Here is a 17,058-nt window from a genome sequence, read left to right on the forward strand (position 1 = left end):
TTCCTGTTTCTATAGTTTTGCCTTTTCCAGAATTTTCAGACTGGCTTCTTTCACTTAAGGATGACTTCTTTTTAAATACTGCGATAACAACCTGTTCTACCCAGGGGCCCAGTGAACAGGCTCCCACCCACACGCTTGAGCTGATCCCCTGGGGCCGCAGAGACGTGATGCTTGGGAAACGTGTGGGGACTCTGCGTGTTATCTGTGGGGCAAGGCCGTGCGGCGAGACTTGCCTGTAGAAGTTTTCCTTTTTCTTCAGCAAGGCCGTGGATGTCTGTTGAGGTGTGTTCAGGGGACAAGGGCAGCACCCTGTTTGTATGGTCTTTCATGTGGCTACAAGACGTGCACGGTTTAGAAGAGTTGGAGGAACAAATCATTCTGTGATTTGTGGGTTCTCTTACCTTCTGAATTCTATGTAAATTGATGTAACCTCCACGTTCATATCTCAACGCGTAGCCTTTGTCCAGTCACTTAAGTGGAATCACGAAACCATGCTGCTGTCTGTGGGCCCCGGGACAGGATGAGGCTGGCGCTGCTAGTCCTGGAAATGGACCTTGAGGTGCTATTGCCGGTCCTGACACATCAGCTCGCTCAGCCGCCTCCTTGTTTTTTGAGGTGAGGGGGAAATGAAGAGAAGACCTGTGAGAGGGTAGGGAGGGAGGGGGTTCTGCAGTGATCTGCACCTAAGAAGAGGGTGTAGAGTCACAGACGTCAGAAGAAAAAGTAACCTGGCGTTTTCTGCTGTCCCCAAGTCCTAGGCAACTGTTTTCAACCTTTTGACTTGAGAAAAACAAATTGAAAATCGTGCATCACTGGCACTTGTTATGCTGGTGAGATTCTCTGCAAACTACATACGGTCTCACATGTGGGAGAGAGTAAGGCTTGTTGTGGGAGGGGTCATAAGACAGCAGAGCGCCTTGGTTCTCGTGGCTACTGCTGCCCTGTGCACAGAAACCAGGACCCATCACTTTCTCATTAGTTAATTGTCTCTGAAAAGAGTCCAGTCTCCTTCTAGCACAGTGTTCTTTGTACCCTTTCTGGTGGCTTTTCGCATTCCCATCTGATCTGCTCACGACTGTCTTTCTCCTGCTGTTCCTTCTCTTCCTCATTTTTCTGAGAATGTGGTTGCTTCTTCTACACGGAAGTGTTTTTCGTCAAATGGGAGAATTTCTGATGTCTCTGAACTGCTTTACTGTTACAATAGGAAAGAAAGAACCTGGGCTAGAATAGAAGGGGAGTTACAGTGGATGCGAAGAAGGGTAGAATTTTCTTTTTGTAATGAAATCTTGGAAAACATAAAATACCCTTATTCTGAACGTGTGAGAATGAGAAGGGGGGGAGTTTGAGGGTGTGAGGCTCTCACGGGGTGAGAGTTTGAGAAATCACTCATTTATTACTGAATAAATGCAGCAGAGCTTTTAGTTCCTCTCTACCGAGCACCTGCTCTGCGTTGAGTAAGCGAAGCAAATGTTCGTCAGCGCACCGGGGACATCCGGGTTATTCTGTGTCATGGGGGCTGCGGGGGACCCCAGAGGGGGAAGCCAAGATACAGAGTCATCACATTGAAAACATCCAGTGTTCCCTCTGAGAACCAGGCCCAGAGGAATGTTCCTTAGCATGCACAGGACAGGGCACATTTTCTGGCATGCCCTCGACACTTTGGGGATGGAGGCCCTGAAACGTTACTGGTGGGTCATCATCACCGATGTGAGGTATGCAGATGCACTTCCCGTGGTGGCTTCTGGGGACGGGCCTCTGTATTTCACTTGTGTCTGTGGCCCATAAGGGACCTTGAATGGATGCTTGCTGAGTGGAATTGCAATTTAAGATGCCCCTAGTTGCTCACAGCTAGGCACGGAGAAGGAGGTGGGCGCGTCACCCATCACTTCTCCTGAGCAAACCTGTAGGCAGCTCTGCTGGCGTGTCACCGTCAGTTCTCGCCATGTGTGGCCACCCAGGGCCTCAGGCCAACCTGCCAGCACCAGACAAAGACGGGGCTCATCACATTTTCCTCGCGGCCCTCTGCCCGTGAGCTCAGCCACGCCTGCTGGCTGCTGGCTGGCAGTTTGCCTTTTCCTATAGTGTGTTGTCAGCAGAACCCATAATATAGATGTACATGAGGCCGTGGGGACTGGAAAGAAGGAAAAGAAATCTTGAGAGCTGATTTCCCCACGCATGCAGTTGTGGTCCTGCTTTTTGAAACAGCACTCAACTTTGGTTCTGTGTCACCTTGACCTTTTAATAACTCTGCTTGATAGAAGGGGGAATGGGTTGGGTGTTGGGCCCTTGAACTGAATCACAGAGGTGACTCCGTGAGGTTCATGCACCGCCTACTGGGCGGGGGGCAGGATGGCACGTTGACCACAGTCCTGCTTCCTTCTCTGGAGGAAGAGTCCCGCGCCTGCCCCGCAGGGTCAAACAGCTGTGGCAAATGTGGAAAGAAGGCTCGTAGGGGCATTTGCTGCAAGCTTTTACCAACGACCTTGGTGGTTAGCCAGCCCTGGACGTGGCCCCAGGCCCAGTGCAGAACTCAGTTGACCCTGCCTGCCCAAGACTTAGATATAGATGGGAAGGATGGACCGGTTTATTAAATGTGCACAGGACGCAGAGGGGAGGGCTGGAGAGAAGCTGGAATTGCACAGGTAGAGTCCAGAAGATTTAGGCTGAGGCTACGACGTGTGAATCCCCACGAGGATGAGGACAGAGTCCCGTTCTGGGGTCAAGAGGTCAGTGGTGGGAATGGTCCAGGACGGTCCAGGCTGGGTGGCTCAGCAGTGAATGTGGGAAAAAACCAGCTTGTGTTCTGAGGTGGACTTGGAGTCCGTGGTGTCCTGGGACCCCGGAAAGGCCCCCGTGCGCTTGGGCAGTGCAGTCCAGGTCTGGGGGCGAGTGGCTGCCCCTGTGTGGACTGTGCTGGGGCCGCGAGGCCACCTGACGTAGGCGAGGCCGGCCTTGCGCTCCCTGCCGGCTCTGAGCGTGCAGCGAGGAGGGACGCCCCGAGGAGCGTGCTGGGCCGGGCTGCTGCGGAGTCCCGTGGGCGCGGCTGCATCCCTCGTGGTGTGTTCTGGAGGGGTCCTGTCTTGGTTCCCGCCTGTGTTTCAAGCCCAGTTTCTAACCTCCTTTTGGTCCCATGAGCAATCTGCTTTCCTTCTAAGGGACCGGGGCCAGCTCAGTTTTCCGTAAATAACTGAGGCTTTTCAGGCGCATGGTGTCTGTCACAAGTATTGAGCTCAGCTGTTGTAGGAGAGAAGCAGCCCTAGATGAGGCGTAAGCAGGGGCGTGGGCTGTGTCCCAATAGCACTTCACCTGCACAAGCGTGTGGCCGTGCTTTGCGTGCCCCGGGTACCCTGAAGCTCCTGGGGCTCCTCTCTCTGACCCCCGGGTGGCTTGATGGGCTCCAGCTCTGGTGAGGGGAGGGGAGAGGCGGAACCAGGGAGAGGAGTGTCCACCGCTGCAGGTGGCCTGTCGCTCCTGGTCTCTGTTCACTCCTGAACTGTGTGCCTCGCTGGAGACAGGGATAGACGAGAGCAGGGAAGGTAGACTGAAACCTTGTCAGCTCACAGTTTTCAAGTGTAGTGGCCCCAGCCCTTTCTGCGTAAAGCTTGTTAACGTACCGTGGCCTGTGTCCTACGGGACGTCATTGCCAACTGGACGCTGCTCGTTCATGTCACTGTGACACAGTTTTCAGTCATTTTTCTTCCCTGTTCCGCTGTGTGATCTGGACCTACCATGGACAGCAGAATGCAGGAGATCAAGGATGCAGAAATACAACAAGTTAAAGAGGAGGAAAAAAACAGTTACTGCTCAGATTCACCCAGACACGCTTCCTAGCCCTTCAGCCCCGTCCTCTGTCGTGTGTCTGCGTGTCCCCAGTACTTTAGGTGTCAGTGTTAAAAGGGTGTGCAGTGACAGTTGTCTCATTTGGGTTTTCATGTTTGGCATGAAGACTACACTTACCACCATGCTTCTTTTGTGGACAAGTGCTCACAAATAGCAAACGTTCTTTCTTATCTCATCATTTAAAAACAAAACCAGAAAATTATCTGAAAAAGACATGAGATGTTTCTGAGCTCATGGTGTGAGAATTGTAAACATCAAGCCATAGGGGCAGTTCTTGCCTTTTAATCCTGATTAAAATATAAATATACACCTATCTTAAAATGAAACCTAAGATACTCATAAACGTTAGTTGATGTATGATTTTTTTCTTTCATAGCTAATACAAAATAATTTGAATAAGGCATGTCACTTGATGTTTGGAAAAATACAGAATTTGGATCCAAAAAATGAATCATAAAAGCTTTGTTAAATTTACTTTATAATACAATCTTTAATAATATGCTGATTCAAAATTTATTGATTTATTTTTTTGGGGGGATGCTGCTATTTATTTATTTATCTGGCTGCGTTGGGTCTTCATTGCTGCATGCAGGTTTTCTCTAGTTGCGGTGAGCAAGGGCTACTCTTCGTTGTGGTGCGCAGGCTTCTTATTGCTATGGCTTCTCTTGTTGCGGAGCACGGGCTCTAGGCGCGTGGGCTCAGTAGTTGTGGCTCACGGGCTCTAGAGCACAGGCTCAGTAGTCGTGGCGTGTGGGCTCAGTAGTTGTGGCACACGGGCCGTAGAGCACAGGCTCAGTAGTTGTAGCGTGTGGGCTCAGTAGTTGTGACTCGCAGGCTCTAGAGCACAGGCTCAGTAGTTGTGGCGTGTGGGCTCTGTAGTTGTGGCTTGCGGGCTCTAGAGTGCAGGCTCAGTAGTTGTGGCATGTGGGCTCAGTAGTTGTGGCTCACGGGCTCTAGAGCGCAGGCTCAGTAGTTGTGGTGCACGGGCTTAGTTGCTCCACGGCATGTGGGATCTTCCCGGACCAGGGATCGAACCCATGTCCCCTGCATTGGCAGGCGGATTCTTAAGCACTGAGCCACTGGGGAAGTCCTAAAAATTTTAAATTAAAATTATTTCTACACGTTGTGCCCTTGCTTCTCGTTGGAAATGCGGAAACTTGGGATCCACTCCGGCCTCAGGAATCAACGTGGCATTTTATGAGGACCCCAGTTGATTCATGGGCAGTAAAGTTTGAGAACTGTGTGTTCTATCATGTGACGATGGCAAAATAAGATCGATTTCCTAAGGAGGGTCCTGAGATTTTATGGGACTGTCCAGGGGCCCCATGCATCACGAATGGCTGAGAAACTGAACTAATCCTCCCCTGTTTCTCCTGAGACCCGAGGCAGCCCAGCACTGCGACAGTCCCCAGGCCAGGCGTCCAGCACATCCGCGGAAGGCTGGGTCTGCAGCGTGCGTGCACCACACCCGCAGCCCTACTTCTGCCTGGTCTCCGTCAGTTGTTCTCACTTCCACGCGGTTCTTTCACGGGGAGCTGCTGTGTTTGGCCTGGACCATGACTGCGCCAGTCGGGGGGTCTCTGGGGTTCCATTTCTTTCTCCTAATGCAGTGGGTGTTTGCACCCTCAGTATTTGACATTCAAGGCTCCTTGTTAAATTTTTTTTTCAAAGCTTTTCTTTAACTTTGTATCTATGGAAACAAGGTTAGAAATGCTTCCTAAATCCAAAAGAATAATTCAACAAATACCCTTTTTGGGGAAAATATTATTGCAGTTCAGAAAACCTGTCTGAGAACAAAAAGCAAAGAGACGGTTAAAATGCCACTCAGAATACACCTAGTCCAGCTGGAGCGGGAATGCATGGGGCTGATGTTACTGAACCAGGTGCACTTTGCCCGCCGCGCAGCAAGCCGCCCAGGTGTGCAGCAGAGAGAGGTTCGCGTGGCCGTGGGGTGGGAGGTGTGGCCCTGGCAGAGCCCACACCTAACGACCTGGGAAGATGAAGGTGGACGTGCAGGACGTGAGGACGAGGGCTGCCACCCGCTGGCCGCGGGCTGGCTGCAGGGCTTTGTTCCTGTCTCCGCCCCTGCACCGTCCCCTTTGTGGACAGAGACCTGCTGGTGGGCGGCTGCACACAGCAGAGGGCTTGCCCGCCCCCCTCTCTCCGAGGGGAGGACGGGCCTGTGACGGGAGCTGCTTCTCCTTCTGGGGCGTCCTGGGGGGCGGGCAGCCCCGCTCCTCCCTCTCCCCCTTTTGCTCCCCACTCTCTTTGAAATCTCCATCAGGGCTTCCATCTGCGATCTTGTTGCCCTTGTCTCAGGAGGTAAGCGCCAGTTTCGGATTGCGCAGCCCTGGGCTGGTGCCCTTTAATCTCTTGCTTGCTTTTCAGAGTCTTGTTCCAAGAGAAGTGGGTTTTTAATGTGGAAGTGGTTTTCTGTTCCTGCCTGGACACCCTGCCCTGAAGCATTTTTGCCTTTGATCTGATGGAAGCATCCAGGCACAGCTCAGTGGGCGCAGGGGGCCTCGCTGTTTGTGTGGCCTGTGCCTGGGGCGCGGTGACGTTGAGAGCGGTGCCGGGGGCAGGGAACCCCCGCCTTCACCTCGGAGAAGTCCGCGCGGAGCCGGCCCCTCCGCTTCCCCTTCAGAATATTAGAGATGAAGACGGCCTTAAAGAGAACCTCTGTTCACTCTTACGCCTTCGTTGCTAATGTAGCTCCTAGAAAAGGGTGTAATGTGATCCCCAGAATTCAGGGTTGCAAGCCCTTCGTGCTTTCCGTGAGGGAGCCGATGAGAAGCTGATACGGGGCGGCCGCTGCCGCTGGGTGCCGCGGTCACGTGCCCCGGGTCCAGGGGCTCGCGGCCCCGCGGCGCTTCCTGAGGCTCAGCAGAGCCAGGCAGACACGGCGCCGCTGCCGGGGAGCAGCAGCGGGCTCGGAACCGTGTCGGCAGCAGCGCTCGCCGGGCCTGGGTGTCCGCTGGGGTCTCGAAGAGGTCAGGGGCAGGCGGGGTTTCTGTCACGCGACTTTGCCTCAGATGTTTAAGTTGTGACGCCCGCCGTGTTCCCCGTGCCAGAGCCGGTACGGCTGTGGCGTAAAACACGCTCGCAGACGCCGTGGCCACGAGAGGCTGAGTGTCTGTCCTGAGAGGCTGCCTTCTGTGCTCGCACGACTCTGTCCGCCCCGTGTGTGTGGCGATGGGGGCAGCCCGGGGGCTTCGCCGGGTACCAGCCTCAACGTGGGCCCCGTGGAGGACCGCTCAGGGGCGAGGGTGAGGGAGTGCGTGCAGGCACCCGCCCGCGGGCCTTGAGGAAGACACGCACAAGCCTGGGGAAGAAGCAGGTCGGCCTGGGCCCCGCGGTCCAGGTGACAACTGTCTCTGCTATTGCCCAGCACCAGCTGACGGCCCGGTGCCTGCTGTCAGATGCCAGCTCCATTCAGCCGGGCTTGACAGGCGTCTGTGAAATGGGCTTGATGCCGGACTCAGAGCTGCCTGTGCATCCCTGCGGCTGTCAGGGAGGGAGCCGGGCTGGGCCTTCCACCCCCGCCTTGGCAGGGCTTCTCTGCTCTTTTAGGAGGTGGCCCCCCCCCGCCCCGGCTGGAGAACCCGGCAGTCGTGGTGGGAGAGGGGACCTGTCGCCACCCGGTCCACCAGCCGCCCCTGCCCTGGACCTCTGCCCCGTCAGGAGAGGCCCCTCCTGCTGCCTAGTGGGCCGGCCAGGCACTCGAGAGACGTCGGGCCCGGGGGTGGACGGTCACGGGATGAGGGTGGTACACGCTTTACCAGAGGCCTTGTCCCTGTCACCTGTGTGCTGACACCACTTTTCCCAGTAAAGGGAACGACTGAACCGGGCGAGCCACATGCTGAGTGTGGACGCCCACGTTTGCGAGCTGGAGGCCTTGAGAGCCCCCGTCCAGCTCCCTTTAGGAGCAGAGGAGCGGCCCCTCCCACGTGAGCTCGCCCGATCCACCACCACGCGCCGGGCCCGCTCCCGGGAGGGCCTGGCGGGGGACGAGCAGGGGGGTCCACGTGCGTGCGCGGGCGTTAAGCGGAGCCGGGGGCGTCTGTGCCCAGCTCCAGCTCTGAGGGCTGCCCGGGGACCCCGGAGCTGTCCTGGCGCTCGCCGCGGGGAGGTGGCCCTCAGGACCCACACCCGCAGGGGCCCCCTGGCCTGCAGGCACTGCGCTGGGAGGGCCTGCACTGCTCCCACTCGGGTCCGGTGGCTCACAGCTTGGTTCAGGCACGAACCTTCGTGTTCCAAGGCCACACACACGCAGCTTCTAGGTTGCTGCTACTTAGACAGGTAGAGCCCAGAAGCAGCTCCCGGAAGAAGAGAAATGGTCCAAGTGAGTGGAGAACAAGCTAAGTATATGACAAGTCAGTACCAAAAGCGAAGCCTAAAAAACAAACCAGCTCCAAATCGATGTCTGCCCATCTGCCGGGCTTTCCTGGGGCGCCACCAGGTGGGGCGCTGCTCCTGGGCTGGTTTCCCCTTGTTTCCTTTGGTTTCTTCAGCTTCTGCTTTGAGACTTGCCTCAGGCCGGTGCCTTTGGGCCGGGGCTCCTGGTGCTCAGCTCACGGGACGGGGTCTGCCACGACTTCGCGTGTCTGCAGGGGCTGAAGCCCTGCGTCCCGCCCGCTCTGAGTGGCCGCCCGTCCCTTCCTGCCGGGCTGGGGGCTGCTGCCGGGGCTGGGGCAGCGTGTCGGGGCCGGGAGCAGAGCTGAGGCAGGGGTGTCGCCGTAGGGAAGGCGCGTGTGGCTGCAGGGGCTCCCCGAGGGTGTCAGTGGCCCTCTCGCCCTCCCTGCAGACGGCAGGTCACTGAATAACGCACAGGCTGTCCTCTCCTTCCCCCAGATCTGCTCTGCACGCACGGGAGGGAAGGGCTGCAGGTGAAGGGGGAGGAGTGGAGTGAAGGCTGAGGTCTGGACGTGCCGCTCCGTCAGGTGCAAGTCCAGTGGCCTCACCCCTGCTTCTCTCTGCTCAGGTGACCTTGGTGAGCACACACCCTCTTACCCGGAACAGCATGGAATAGTGGGGAAGAGCATCTTTGGGGCAGGGGCAAACCAGACTTTTGGCTGTGGACATATCATTCACCTTTTTGGGTCCTGGTTTTCCTCATCTATAAAATGGGAATCGGTGCATTGCAGGGTTATCGTAGGCCTTGACACAATGTATGGAAGGCACAGGTCACAGTGTTCAACTGACAAGCTCAGGAGCACAAGTGTACAAGGTAGCGGGAAGGTCGCTACATTGTATTGTTTACTTGGGACAAGTGACAAAGTAACGGAAAATCCACGTATGAGAAGACATTTTGTGGAAAATTGCCACTGGGAAAAGGATGACGTACTTGTCATTAACACATGCCAGGTAGTCCTGTGCCGGCTGGATTTCACTGTAGTTTTACTTGGCTGTGATACTAAACCATTCTTGGCTTAGCAGCATTATCAGCTCTCGGTTCTAACAAAACTGGGTGAGAGTACTCTTGGTTTCTGAGAATCTTCCTCTTACCTTGTAGAAGATCCAGAACCACTGCTCTTGTTCCTGTGGTCCATCTGAGAGGGGAGCTATTTTATTTCTGGTGAGAGAATTCACTTTACATTCAGCTTTTTCTTACATTATTCAGTCACAAAACCTCTGTATTATGTTAGTGCATGTTTATGTCTGTCTCAGAACTTTTGCAGAAGCCCTGAGGGAGGGGAGGGAGTTCTTTTGATTCTGGTTTGTCAGGCGAGAAGACCAGCCCCAGGTGGGTGAACGGCTCCACTGTGGCTGGTTGGAATGGAGGTGATGGAGTTGGCGGGGCTGGGGCCTCTGGCCCCTGCAGCAGAGTCCCACCTGCGGGGACCCCCAGGAGTGGAAGGGACAGGTTGGGGGCAGGTGAGGGTGAGTCTCCAATCGACAGCGCGGTGGGGTCCAGCTCACATGGACTCATTCCACCACAAAATACAAAACCCTTCCTGCATGCCTCTTGGGAGTGGTGGGGTATGAGAGGCAGAGCCTGCCTGGGTGCTCTCAGAAGAGCTGGATCCATTTTAGTTGTGAATAGGATAAGAAAAAAGAGGCACCAAGATGGTGACACTGTCCCTCTCAGTACTCAGAGAACGTAAAGAAGAAGGAGATTTTGAATTAAAAAAGCTCAGGGGTGTGTGTGTGTGTGTGTGTGTGTGTATGCGCGCGCACGTGTGTGTGTGTATGTGTGTGCGCGTGCGCTCCTTGTCTTTATGGGCAGTGTGGACCACACCCTTAAGTGAGGAGTTCCGGTCTGAGCACTGGGCCCCAGGAGATGCAGGGTAGGTGGCCGGCTGTGGCTTTCTTCATGGATTTAACTCTTGCCTTCAGAGCGACATCTGGACCCGAGAGCATCCATGCACTTGACCTGAGGCAGCAGCGTCAGCGGGGACCGCCCAGGGTGAGGGGGCAGTGCCGGCCTGGGGACGGGACTCTGTCCAAACCAAGCGCTGTCAGGCAAACGTCTCTTTCTTTCTCTCTTGATGGTTTATGGCTGATATTTAAAATGAAATATGGTCTTTCTTAATTTTAGTGCAATTAACAACACGAGTAAATTAGCAGTCAGATTAGCATGTTGCCTGGCTGGGTGAGATGTGCACAGCGTTTGCAGCTCTGGCCGTAAATAACTTGACATGCTGCCGGTGGCGGTCTCTCTGACGCATTTTCTCCAGCTCCCTGGGGTAGACCAAGCCAGGTGGACACCGATGGCACACTGTTGTTCCCAGGTTGGGATTCGAGTGCCTCATGATGCACATCCCATTCAGATCGCATCTGACCGTCAGCCGTGACTAGAGCAGGATGGGAAGCGAATAAAGCCTTTTCCTGATGCCTTTTCTAGCAGTGTCACCTGCCGCTTCCACGTGACAAGCACGGAGTTCTTACTGTGGGCGTGTCTCCGGCCCGAGCCGTGCGGCCGCCCTTGCCCCTCTGTCCTGCCTTCCTCCGAGGTCTTCTGCGATCGTCCCGGGCAGTAATGGAGAGCAGCCACCCCTGAGGGCCTGGGCCGTGGCAGAGGCGGCCCGAGCCCCGGGCTTCTCGCGAGACCCTTGGCAGTTGCTTCTGGTCACCCAGCCGAGCGGGTCTCCCTCTGGGTGGATGAGCAGAGCCTTAGAGGTCGGCTAACCTGGCCCTGATTGCAGTGCTCAGGATGCTGAGACCAGAGGAGCCAGGGGACCTCCTCGAGGTCACTGCTTTGGGGGGAGCCAGACTGGACTCAGTCTCCCTAAGTCTCCCTGTGCCAGGCTGTCTCGGGGGGGCATTCGCGCAGCTTCCCTCTTAGGGTGTTTTCCTCCTATCCCGCGCTCGGCCTGGCTCTGGAAGGAGGGAGGAGTGGGGCAGGAGGCAGCAGCTGCGAGAAGAGGGGAACTGGACCCTGGGGTCAGTTCACGGTAAAGGAGGCGGTAAAGGTGTGCGTTGAAACTAGACTAAAAAGGAAGTGCGGTCTCTCATGAGGCTATGAGGTTTCAGGAGGATGGAACCTCTGCTTAGAGCTGAGGCCCAGGGCAGTGTCCAGCTTGCTGCGGGTCTGCACCCTGGGCCTGCCTCTTAGGGCTTCTCCTCTGGACCGAGGGGACTGTAAGGTCCGGCTCTTAAGGTCGTCACAAGGGCAGGGTGAGACTCCTTATTCTCATGAATTTGGGCGGTTCCATCCTCTGTGAGACTCTCTTCCTTGGTTCTGGGACCATATTTTGCATCCTCTGCAGATCCGGGTTCTGGGCCTTCCTCAGTCCTTACCTGTTTAAAGGAATGAGTGCTTCAGCTGTAGGACCTTAGAGCAGTTCCCTGATTGGAAACTTCACAGTGACCCTGGGGGTGAACCCCTTGTAATTAATGACTTTCTCTCTTTGTCACCCTCTTTTTCACTCATCTGTTTACTCTTGAGCACCTGCAGTTCGCCAGACACACGGGTAGCCATTCAAGCAATGGTAAAGGGTAAAAACATGAATTTATGTGGTTCCTCACCTTGAGAATCTCATGTTCAGAGAAGTTATGCCCTTAAGTTGACATCACAGTACAATGTGGAGAGTCCTACAGCGGATGCCTGGACAGAACTAATTGGCCAGCCTAGTCAAGGGAGTTTCCAGGGGGGACTGTTGACTTGGGTCTTAGTGGATAAATAGGAGTTTGTCAGTTGGAGGAACAGGAGTGAAGGCATTATACTTTGAAGGTAACGTGTTCTCTGCACTGCTGAAAGGCACAGTGTGTTCAGAATACACCTGGCTTTTGTTGGCTCACGGCCCTCCGCTGGGGCAGGTGTGATTATAGCATGGGGGCCCTGAGGACCCCTCTGAGTATTGTTCGCGTTGTTCACACCCTCACCTGACCGCATCACCCCACTGGGGATGGATTTTCTCTTGTCCTTTCCCTGCATCGCAGATGTACTTGAACGCAGGGCAGGAGGTCCACCTTCTGTGCCCTTCCCCCGCCCCCCGCTTGTGGGTAAACTTGTCTGGCGTCGCACTCGCTTCACGTTCTGGTCTCTTTATGGAGCGCGTGCCTTTCTCCCTCCTCTTTCTCCACTCCTTGGCCACAAACGCAGGCTGCCTGTCCACTTCGGGCGTGCACGTAGGGGGTGTCAGGATGCTTGAGAGAGGGACCCAGGGCGCTGCCCGAATGATGGTGCTCACAGAGCCCTGTGGGCCTGGCCCTGACGGGGAGCTCGCCGCGGAGGGGTCTGCCTGAAGGGCCCAGCCCGCGCGCCCCCTCCGCTGCTCACCAGGAAGGCCCCCTCGGGCGCACGGCCCCTCCTCGTTGCCAGAAGGGACAGGATGACTGTGGTTGTCCTCCTGGTGGAGAAGCGGGCCTGCATTCATTCCCTCTCACTGACTCAAGCCAGGGGCAGCTTGTTCTGGCTTCCAGATGATGCAACGTCATCTCAGAAAGGCCAGACCCACAGAGCCCGTGCAGGTCTGCACTGTTTCTCTGGGACGCGGGAGTCAGCAGATGCCATGGCCCCGAGGGCTGCCTTGCTCGTCTTGAGGCTCTGACTCCTTTCTCCTTTGTGTTTCCTCCCCAGGCTGCTTATTCGAGGATGGCCTGTGCGCACCCTCTGAGACCTGCGTGAACGGTAAGTGCTGGTGCCACCGGACACACGGCTGAGGGTCTGGGTTTGCCTCTGTCCCACCAACCCACCGTGACTCCAAGAGTGGCTTCACTGTGCAGAGCGAAGGTTCTGGGTGAGGCTGGTTTTGTTTGATTCTTCCGAAGAGTGTCATTTTAAGGTGATTCATGAGAAGCTTTGAACAGTAAAGCTGTTTATTTGTATTTAGAAGTTACAGGTGGTTATGCTCAGACTAGTGTCAATGAAAGTAGCTAAGGCTCCATGAACCTAGAATTCCGGAGTCGGGCTGGTTGATTTGGGGACTCTCAGGTTCTTCCCATCTCTCCTCTTCCGCAGCTGCATCCTTTCGGCCCCCTCTTTTCCTCTCTTATTAGGCGGAGAAGAAGACGTCTGGTGCTTTGTGTTTTCAGGTAGGGCTCGTAGCCCACAACGGGGGACCTAAAATATCAGAGCAGGGCGTCCTCCCAGGCCCGGGCTCTGGACCTTTGCTCAGAGGGGCTGCCCCTTAGAAGAAGACCCAGCGTCTTGTTTGATGGGCAGCAGATGCACACGTTGATCATGGCCCAGCATGCGGCGGGCTCTCTTCTCCCTCACTGCCCGTCCCTGGCGTTAGATTATGGGTGTGTTTGGGGTGGATTTTGTCCCTGCCTGGATCCTGCCGGCAGCGCTCACTGCCTGACACAGGCGCTCTGGCTCCACCTGGCTCTCTGTGCAACGCGGGGCTTGTGGGTGGACCCAACTTGGGAGGCCGTGCGGCCCTGGGACCCTTCTGTCCAGTGCAGTGAGGCCCTCGGGGTGAAGGGGCCTCTGCCTGACCTTCGCTGAGCTCACTGGTCTTTGCCAGGCCCACGGGGGACACTGTTGAGGGGCTGAAGGTCAAACACCAGGTGCACCAGGCATTCCGGGGTGAGAAAGTCCTGGGTCGGAGAGCGCGGATTTCAGGGCTGGGAACAACTTTGTGTCTGTGTCCCGGCAGCTCGCGTGCCCTGGGGACGAACTGCTGACCGGCTGGATGGTTCGGTTTCGTGTCTTTGCTTGGGGGGGTTCTGTTCACATCATGACAAGCGGTGGCCTGGGCTGGGGTGTGGCCTCTGTGACCAGAGGTGTCCCGGTTTGCGACGCTGCAGGGCTGTCCGGCCTGAGCGCCTCGGGGTGCAACCTCGCGTGGCTGGCCCTCTCTCTGGGTCCCGCTGTGGCTTCTTGCGACGGTACCTCCTGAAGCTTTTATTTGGAGGCAGCTTTAAAAATAATTTTATTAAAAAAATATGTCATCTGCCCTGACTTGGTGAAGTTGGATTATAAAGGAAACAGGTGTGCCTGTTTAATTTAATTGGAGACTAGGGTGGCACCAGCGGGATAAAAGCTGTAGCTCTGTTCCCTCCCCTTTGTCCTTGACAAAAAGCAGGCCTGGAAGTCACAGCTGTTCTCGGAGGCTTTCCTTCCCTAACCCCGACTGGCCTCCCTGGCATGGAATTACGTTAACATTATATAACATAATAGCTTTGAGTTCTTTGGAAAAGGAAAACAATTTAAATGTAAGTATAAACACACAGGCCTTGATTTATGGAGACAGACAGTATTTGATATGTTCTCTAGTACAGTCAAGAGCCGGCTGTGAAGTGGCAGAGTGGGGTGATAGGCAGCAACAAAAAGAGGTGCTGGCCTGGATCTGTGGTTCCCACGAGTGACTGCATGATTCAGCCTGGCAGCAGGTGGGTGTGGGCCAGAGAGGTGTGGCCCGGCAGCCAGGACACGACAGGGGGCCGGTGTGTGGAGTCCAGAATGTTCTGCGGTCAGACTCGGTTCCTCTCTCCCTCTCTCTCTCTCTCTCCCCCCCTCCCCCTCTGGCCGTCTCTCCCTCTCTTCTCCCCTCCCTTTTCTTGGAATACAGGTAGAAATATATGCTCCTACTAACCTTATATATATTTTCAAAAAGCCCAACAGGCCTTGTTAAGCACAATTAAAATGCTTGCGTGGAATAAGATACTTTGTAAAGAAAAGCCAAAAGAAACAGAGTCGCCACCTCACACCTACTGTGATGGCTACTGTAAAGAACCAAAACCCAGAAAATCACAGGTGTTGTCAAGCATGTGGAGAAATCGGGTCCCTTGTACCCTGTGGGTGGGAATGTAAAATGGTGTAGCTGCTGTGGAAAATAGTATGGTGGTTCCTCAAAAAATTAAAAATAAAGTTACAGTATGATCCAGCAATTCCACTTCTGGGTATATACTCAAAAGAAAGGAAAACAGGGACTCAGATATTTGTACCTCCAAGTTTACAGCAATGTTACTCACCGTGGCCAGGAAGCAACCCAACTGTCCACTGATGTGAATGGATTAACAAAATGTAGCTCATGCACACACTGGAACGTTACCCAGCCTGCAAAAGCAGGGAAGTTCTGACACATGTTACAACATGGGTGACCCTGGAGAGCATGATGCTGAGTGAAATAAACCAGTCACTAAGGACAGATACTTAATGATTCCACTCATTTGAGGTCCCAAGAGGAGTAGATTCATAGAGACAGAAGGTAGAATGGGTGGGGGGCACCAGGGGCTGGGAGGGGGGACGGGGAGTCCTGTTCAGTGGGGACAGAGCTTCAGTTTGGGAAGATGAGAAAGTTCTGAAGATGGATGGTGGTGATGGTGCATAGCAGTGTGGATGTACTTAGTGCCAATGAGCTGTACACTTAAAAATGGTTAAGATGGCACATATTATGTACATTTTGCCACAATTATAAAAAAGATAAACAGATTGGGAAAACCATTAGCAACATGGCAGACCAAGGGTTTGGATTCTTAACTACAAAGAACTCTTACACATTATAAGAAAAAGGCAAAGAATTCCATAGGAAGGCGGGTGAAGATGTGAATAGTAATTTACAGAAGAGAAAATGAAAAAGGCCCACATACTACGTGAAAATATGTTAACCTTCAATAGTAATTAGGTTACTATTTACTAATAGTAATTAGTAAAAAACATAATTATAAACCACACCCATCAGATTGCCAAAAATTAAAAGATGAATAACATCCAGTGCTGGTGAGAACACAGGGAAATGGGCGCTGATGTACTTTGCTGGTCAGTATGTTTGGTGACATTCTTTCAGAATGTAATCTGGCAATATTTACCAAATGAAAAATACACTGATAATTTGATTTATTTTTGAGATTCACACATATAAAAGCAAAGACATCCACCAGTATTTATAGTGGCAAAAACCCATGACAGCTGTAAATCCAGTGATGTGGGAATGTTTTATGGTAATGGTTTCCTAAATTATGGTGGATCTATGGTATGGAATATTACAAAGATACTTAAAAATGAGTAAAATGTCTATTTTCTGACCAGGAAAATGTCCATTATATAGTAAGTAGGAAAAGTAAGTTGCAGAGCAGTGGTTATAACATGATGTAATTTTCTGGGAAAGCCCATCTGTGTATCTGCATTTCCCCCTCCGTGTATGACCAGGAAGAAGGGTGTGAAAAGGACCACTGGTATCTTTTTGGGGAACTAGAGACAGTTTGGAGTGGGTGTGTATGGGGGGATCATTAACTTACGTTTAAGTACCTTTGCATTGCTTTATTTATTAAAGCAATCATGTGTTACTTTTGTAATAAAACTAATCTTATAAAGACATTTCAGAGTCTGATTTAGAAAGGCAGATCTTGGACTTCCCTGGTGGCACAGTGGTTAAGAATCCGCCTGCCAATGCAGGGGACACGGGTTCGAGCCCTGGTCCAGGAAGATCCCACATGCCGTGGAGCAACTAAGCCCGTGCGCCGCAACTACTGAGCCTGCGCTCTAGAGCCCATGCTCCGCAACAAGAGAAGCCACTGCAGTGAGAAGCCTGCGCACTGCAACGAAGAGTTAGACCTCGCTCACTGAAACTAGAGAAAGCCCACGTGCAGCAACAAAGACCCAACGCAGACAAAAATAAATAAATAAATAAATAAGTTTGTGAAAAAAGAAAAGAAAGGCAGGTCTGGTTAAGGCCCGCTGCCTTGGGTGCTGACCTGTGCAGGCCAGGACTCTAGCCAAGCCCCCAGCTCCCATGCAGAGGGCAGCCCCGGGGGAGGCATTAAGACCCCATTCTGGGGCTTCCCTGGTGGCGCACTGGTTAAGAATCCGCCTGCCAATGCAGGGGACAC

At 53.9% G+C, this 17,058-nt stretch overlaps 1 protein-coding gene across 1 annotated transcript in view; it reads left to right on the top strand.

The window, feature by feature from the left end:
• The window catches only part of PTPRN2 (protein tyrosine phosphatase receptor type N2), a 697,051-nt gene that overhangs the window by 45,928 nt on the left and 634,065 nt on the right, over nt 1–17,058 (top strand). The window contains 1 exon segment of the mRNA XM_059932932.1: nt 12,863–12,913. Coding sequence (XP_059788915.1) covers nt 12,863–12,913 — 51 coding nt within the window.

This window comes from Balaenoptera ricei, chromosome 9 (genome assembly GCF_028023285.1).
Source record: "Balaenoptera ricei isolate mBalRic1 chromosome 9, mBalRic1.hap2, whole genome shotgun sequence".
NCBI lineage: Eukaryota > Metazoa > Chordata > Mammalia > Artiodactyla > Balaenopteridae > Balaenoptera > Balaenoptera ricei.